The sequence below is a fragment of the Catharus ustulatus genome, chromosome 23, assembly GCF_009819885.2.
Source record: "Catharus ustulatus isolate bCatUst1 chromosome 23, bCatUst1.pri.v2, whole genome shotgun sequence".
Classification (NCBI taxonomy): domain Eukaryota; kingdom Metazoa; phylum Chordata; class Aves; order Passeriformes; family Turdidae; genus Catharus; species Catharus ustulatus.
In genome coordinates this window covers 1,800,320-1,806,729 of record NC_046243.1, presented here as the reverse complement: position 1 = coordinate 1,806,729, position 6,410 = coordinate 1,800,320, and the positions used below count along the sequence as shown (strand labels likewise).

The 6,410-nt window shown below is 68.1% G+C and overlaps 1 protein-coding gene across 1 annotated transcript; it reads left to right on the top strand.

The window, feature by feature from the left end:
• NR1D1 (nuclear receptor subfamily 1 group D member 1) lies at positions 1-6,410 on the top strand. The gene is made up of 8 exons (XM_033078891.1): positions 1-98; positions 2,642-2,980; positions 3,068-3,156; positions 3,240-3,384; positions 3,926-4,389; positions 4,549-4,734; positions 5,457-5,667; positions 5,908-6,410. The coding sequence occupies exons 1-8, from the start codon at positions 71-73 to the stop codon at positions 6,105-6,107; spliced, it is 1,662 nt and encodes a 553-aa protein (XP_032934782.1). The 5' UTR covers positions 1-70; the 3' UTR covers positions 6,108-6,410.

The window sequence follows — 6,410 nt, the reverse complement described above, 5'->3', positions numbered from 1 at the left end:
CCGCACCGGGCGGCGGCGCGGCACGGTTCGGCGCGGCTCCGCTCTGGGAGGCTCACGGGGCCGGGACAGGATGGCGGCCCCCGAGGCCGGCAGCACAGGTCAGTGCCCCGCCGGAGCCCCCCACCCCCGGGACCACCGTGCGGGCACCGGCACCGGCAGCGGTCCCCAGCACCGGAGCGGATCGGGGGGCAGCGCTCCGCGACCGCGGCGAGGGGCTGCGCGCTGAGACCGCGAGTTGGAGGGGTCCGGACACCGGGACCGAGGGGTCCCGCACGCCCGACCGGGCAGGATGCGCACCGGGGCCACGTCCCGGAACGGGGCTCCGTCCTACCGGGACCGAGGGGTCCTGCAGAGCGGGGTAAGGCTCGCACAACGGGGCCGGGGTGTCCCCGGGAGGAGGGTAGGGAGGGCTGCGCGCCGGTACCGGGCGTCTTGCACACCGGGGCGACGTGATCACCGGCACTGGGGTGCTCCGGCGGTCGGGGCAGAAGGGATGGACACCCGGACTGGGGTGTCCCGAACGCCGGGGCGTTCTGAACGCGGGGGTAGGAAGGTTGAGAACAGGGATCGGTGTTCCAGGGTATCCCTGGCAGCGCGACCGGAGGGGAGCGCGGCGGGACCCGGGTGTCCCGGAGACCGGGATTGAGGATTCCCGAACGCCGGAGAGTGTTGGACGCAGGGGTAGGAGGAGGGGTAAGAACCGGGATTGTTGTCTCCTGGGCAGCGGAGCCGGGGAGGAGACAAGTGGGTTCGGGCCAGCAGGACCGCGGTGTCCCAGAAACCGGGACTGCAGGGTAGCGCACAGGGATCGGTGTGTCCCGGGCGGCGGGACCGGTCAGGGTGACCGGAGCGGACCGCGGCAGGACCGGGCTGTCCTTATCAGCGGCACCGGGGCCACGGGGACCGGGCAGCCCGTGGACGGCCGAGGCGGTGCCGCGCGTGTCGGGGCTCCCTGAGCACCGGGAGGGACGGAGGGGGGACCGGAGGCGGTGTCCCCCCCTCCCCCGTGTCCCCCCCCCGCACGTGTCCCCCTCCCCGCCGCTGCCACGTGCGGAGTTTGTTTTCCCCGCAGCCCCGCCCCACCCCCTCCCATTGGTCGGCACATGACATCAGTGATGACGTCACGCGCGGAACTGGGGACGCCGCCGTTCATTGGGGGGGCAGCCCAGTCTCCGGGGCAACGAGAAGGGGCGGGGCGGGGTTTGGCCAATGAGAGGGGAGGTGGGCGTGGTAACGCGTGAAGGGGCGGGGTCTAGCGGGCCACGTGCGGCTGGAGCACGTGGGGCGGCGGCGTGAGGCCGCCTGAGCTCGGGGGAGGGCTGCGGGGAGGCTGTTTGGGGGGGTTCCCTCTGTTTTGGGGTCAAGAAGGTTTCCCTCGCTCTGGGGCAAGCCGTTAAGGGGAATCCCCGCACCCCAAACTGTAAAATGGGTGTCCCGAGGCTTTGGGGTGCGGGGATCCCCCCATTATTTTGGTGTCTTAGCAGCGGGGGCTCCCCAGGAACAGCTCCCTTGGAGGTGGGACCCACTGTCCCCAATTCAGTGACCCTCTTTTTGGAGGTGGTTCAGTGAGGGGGGATGGTGACAAGCTGGCTCTGGCGCGTGGCATCTGTGCCAGCGGCACCGTGTGCGGCGGGAGACACATGGCCGTGGTGATCCCGTGTGTCCCCAACATCACCATCCACGTGTCCCAGCCCGGAGTCGTGTCCCGGTGCTGCTGTCCCTGCCCCGTGAGTGGGGTAACAACGATTGTCACTTCAGCCAGGGGCCACGCGTGTTTTGCCCCCCCATGCTGCTCCCCACTTTTGGGGGTCCTCACACAGCTCCTCAGTCCTGCAGTGGGGATGTGTCCCCCCAGTTGCGGGGGCTGCGCTGGGAGCATCCCGGTGCCATGGGGGGCTCCACTGGGAGCACTCCAGTGCCCTTGGGGGGCTGTGTCATGGGGGGCTGCACCGTGGGACTGTCCCGGCAGCTGTGGGGCGGGAGCCCGGCTGTGCTGCAGGCACGGAGCCAGGAACTGCAGGAGTAACTCCTGTGACCTCCTGATTTCACCTCTCCAGAGGGTTCCCAGCCCACATTCCTCCTGCAGGCAATTCCGGGGTGCCCTGCCCGTGTCCCCAGCCGGCACGCACCCGGATAAACCCGGCTGTCCCCGTTCCACGTGGGGCCGTCGCCCGTGGCGGCCGGTGGGTGCGGTGCCTGACTCAGGGTGGGCGGCACACGTGCGGCGCAGCGGGATATCCACGGATCCGGGATGCATCCGGGGTGCTTCCCTGCAGAGCCCACCCCGCGTGGGGCTGCGATTCCCCTCTGGGGGGCTTCCCCCGCCCCCTCCCCCGCGCTGGGGGAGGCTGAGCCTGGTGTAGCTCAGTACATAAGCTGCCCACCGGGATGCACCCGGGATATTTCCCTATGAATCCCACCCGACCCTGGACTGCAATCCCCCTCCTCAGCTGGGAGAGGCTGAGCCTGGCACAGCTCAGTGCATGTGTGCCTCCGCGGGATGCCCATGGATCCTGATTGCCGATGGATTCGGGGTGCTTCCCTTGGCATCCCACCCACCTCCGGAGGTTCTCACCTCCATGAGTCGGGGGAGGCTGAGCCCGGCGCAGCTCGGTGCATGAGTGGCTCCTTCTCTCTGCAGGTGGGGTGATCAGCTACGTGGGCTCCAGCGGCGCTTCTCCCACCCGCACCAGCCCCGTGTCCCTCTGCAGCGACAGCTCCAACAGCAGCTCCCAGTCGGGCTCGCAGCCCTTCCCCACGTACTTCCCACCGTCGCCCACCGGCTCCCTTCAGGATTCCCGCGCCTATGGCGGAGCCACGCTGGCCCCCCATGAAGACGGCTCCCCTTCCTCTTCATCCTCCTCCTCCTCCACCTCCTCTTCCTCGTACAACTCCTCGGTGAATTTCCCCGGGGTGCAGCCGGTCCCCGCGGACGAGCGGCGCCGCAGCTCGCCGAGCAAAGCCGGCAGCACCGTCACGAGTGAGTGGGGCTCGCGGGGGGGTGGCGGGTGGTCTCCCCACCCCGCGGCACGCACCCCTGGACCCCGATGACCCCCATCCCCCGCAGAGCTCAACGGGATGGTGCTGCTCTGCAAGGTCTGCGGGGATGTCGCCTCCGGCTTCCACTACGGTGTCCACGCGTGCGAGGGCTGCAAGGTACTGGGATGGGGCCGGGGATGGGGCACGGTGTCCCTGTCACACTGCGGGGACCCCCGGTGATTCCCCCGCTCGCCCCGCAGGGCTTCTTCCGCCGCAGCATCCAGCAGAACATCCAGTATAAGAAGTGCCTCAAGAACGAGAACTGCTCTATCGTGCGCATCAACCGCAACCGCTGCCAGCAGTGCCGCTTCAAGAAGTGCCTGCTGGTCGGCATGTCCCGTGATGGTGAGCTCGGAGGGACCCTGGTGACGTCCGGAGCCGGGGATTCCCTCTGCGGGTGGGATTCCCCGTGCCCAAGCGGCTGGTCACTTCCCGGGCTGTATGTCCCCTCCGGAGCCGGGTCCCCCTGCCTGTGCAGGGTGCTGTGACTGTCCCACGGGATGTGTCCCCCCTTCCTGGGACCCCCCCATATGTGGGGCTGCGTGTCCCTTCTAAGACTGGGTACCTCGTGCTCAGACCTCCATGTCCCCTCCCGGGATGGGTCCCCCATGGCCAGGGCTGTATATCCCCTTCCACACAGGGTCCCCCAACATCGGGGCTCTGTGTCCTTTCCTTGGATGCACCCTTTCCATGCTCAGGTCTCTACATCCCCTCCCAGGATGGGTTTCCCCCCGTGCTCAGGGCTGCGTGTCCCCTCCAAGCCCAGGGATGCAACCCTGCTCCCCTCAACCCCTGGCTCCTCATGGTGCAGATCTGGAGGGTGGGTGGGGGGTATCACTGTGTCTGCTGCCACTGCTGTCCCCCTAACACCGGTGTCCCCCCTCAGCTGTGCGCTTCGGGCGCATCCCCAAGCGGGAGAAGCAGCGGATGCTGGCGGAGATGCAGAGCGCCATGGGCGGCATGGCCAATGTCCCCCCGCCGATGCCGGGGCCCGGCGAGGGTCCCGCTGCGGGCGGGGGCCGCGCACCGCCCCCCGGCCCCCCGCCGCTCGCCCCCCCCGCCTGCTTCTCCCAGTTCCCGCAGCAGCTGACACCGCCCCGCTCGCCCAGCCCCGGGGGGGCCACCGAGGATGTCATCGCGCAGGTGGCCAAGGCCCACAAGGAGATCTTCATCTACGCGCACGACAAGCTGGGACCCCCTCCCGCCTGTGACAGCGGTCTTCTGCGCTGGGACGCGCCCCCCGCCTGGGCCCCCGGCCCCCCCGAGCCCCGGCTGTGCCCCGCCGCCTACCCCGAGCCCCCAGCCCCGCGGGGCTGCCCCTGGCCCCGCGGCCCCAAGGACGTCCTGCCGGTGAGCGCCCGGGGGCTCCCGCTCCCCCCCGGCTATTTTTAGCCGCTGATCACATTAATCCCCTTGTCGGTGCCCCCCTCTTCCTGTGGCGGCAGAGCCCGGGGAGCCCCGCAGAGCCCGGGGGACCCCCGGTGCCCGCTGACCCCTGGTCACCCGCAGGCGTGCCCCATGAACAGCCACGTGCCCGGCCGCAGCGGGCGCTCCGTGCAGGAGATCTGGGAGGATTTCTCCCTCAGCTTCACCCCCGCCGTCCGTGAGGTCGTGGAGTTCGCCAAGCACATTCCCGGCTTCCAGGCGCTCTCCCAGCACGACCAGGTCACCCTGCTCAAGGCTGGCACCTTTGAGGTACGTCCCGGAATGGTGAGGACTCGATGGATGGCATGGTGCCCCATAGACTGACAGGGTGCCCCATGGACTGGCATGAAGCACCAGAGCATGGCAACAGTGGTCCAGAACGTGGCAGGAGTCCCGTGGCATTGCAGTGCCCCACATTTGGGAGCCACAGCGGCTCTGGCATTGCCTGGTGCCTCACAGCACTGCAGTGCCCCACATTTGGGATCTGTGGCACAGAGCACGGTGTCCCTGTCATGGCACAGTGCCCTGTGGACTGGCAGGGTGCCCTGCAGCACTGCAGTGCTTCACAAACAGGAGTTGTGGTATGCAGCACAGTGTTCCTGGCATTATAAAGTGCCCCATGGCACTGCAGTGCCACATTTTGGGAGCTGTGGTGTGGAACACGATCCCCCTGGCATGGCAGGGTACCCCACATTTAGGAACCATGGAGTGACACAAAGCCTCATGGCACTGCCCAATGTCTCATGGCATTGTAATGCCCCGCATTTGGTGGCATGAAACACAGTGCCCCTGACACCACACAACACCCATGGCATGCTACCCCACATTTGGCAGCCACAGCACAGATCATGGAGCCCATGGCATGGCACAATTCCCCTGGCATTGTCTGGTGCCCCATGGCATGACAGTGCCCCACATTTGGGAGCTGCAGCATGCAAACTGATGTGCATGAAGCCTGGTGCCCCGTCCCACAGCCTGCCCCCTGCCCACAGGTGCTGATGGTTCGCTTCGCGTCGCTGTTCGACGTGAAGGAGCAGACGGTGACGTTCATGAGCCGCACGCGGTACGGGCTGGAGGAGCTGTGGGCCATGGGCATGGGAGACCTGCTCGGGGCCATGTTCGACTTCAGCGAGAAGCTCAGCGCCCTCGAGCTCAGCGACGAGGAGCTGGGGCTCTTCACTGCCGTGGTCCTCGTCTCAGCAGGTGGGCACAGGAGGGTTCGGGGAGTTTTGGGGGGCGATTGAGGAATTTGGGGCTGGGATCAGGGGCTTAGTGGGGTGCCCAGGACATTCAGAGAGGGGTGATTGAGGTGACATTGCGGTGATACCAGAACAGCAGAGGATTCAGTGCTGGGATTGGGGTGATGCTAAGGTGGTATCGGGGGGTTTTGGGGGTGGGACTGGGCTGTCTCCTCCCCCGCCCCTGACCCCCTGTCCTCCCCAGACCGCTCGGGTATGGAGGACACAGCATCAGTGGAGCAGCTGCAGGAGACGCTGCTGCGGGCCCTGCGGGCCCTCGTGCTGAAGACGCGCCCGGCTGAGACCTCGCGCTTCACCAAACTGCTGCTGAAGCTGCCGGACCTGCGCACCCTCAACAACCTCCACTCCGAGAAGCTGCTCTCCTTCCGCATCGATGCCCAGTAGTGCCCCCCGGACCCCCCCAGGCCCCCCCCGCGCACCCCCTGTACATACACCAAGCGGGGGGGGGGACACACAGACTTCCCCCCTCCCCCCCGGGGCAGCACCGACCCCGTGGCGCCCGTCGGACTCGCAGGGATTCACCCCAAGGTGGGCGCCAGGATGCTGGGACCCCCCACCCCAAATCGGGCACCGCCCCCACGGCTCCGCTGGCAGCGCCGGGGGGTCCCCTCGCCCCAACACCCCCGTTCTGGCGGCCGGGGGTGGGACGCAGAGGCTGGATCCAGCCGCGCTGGGGGGTGGGTCTGG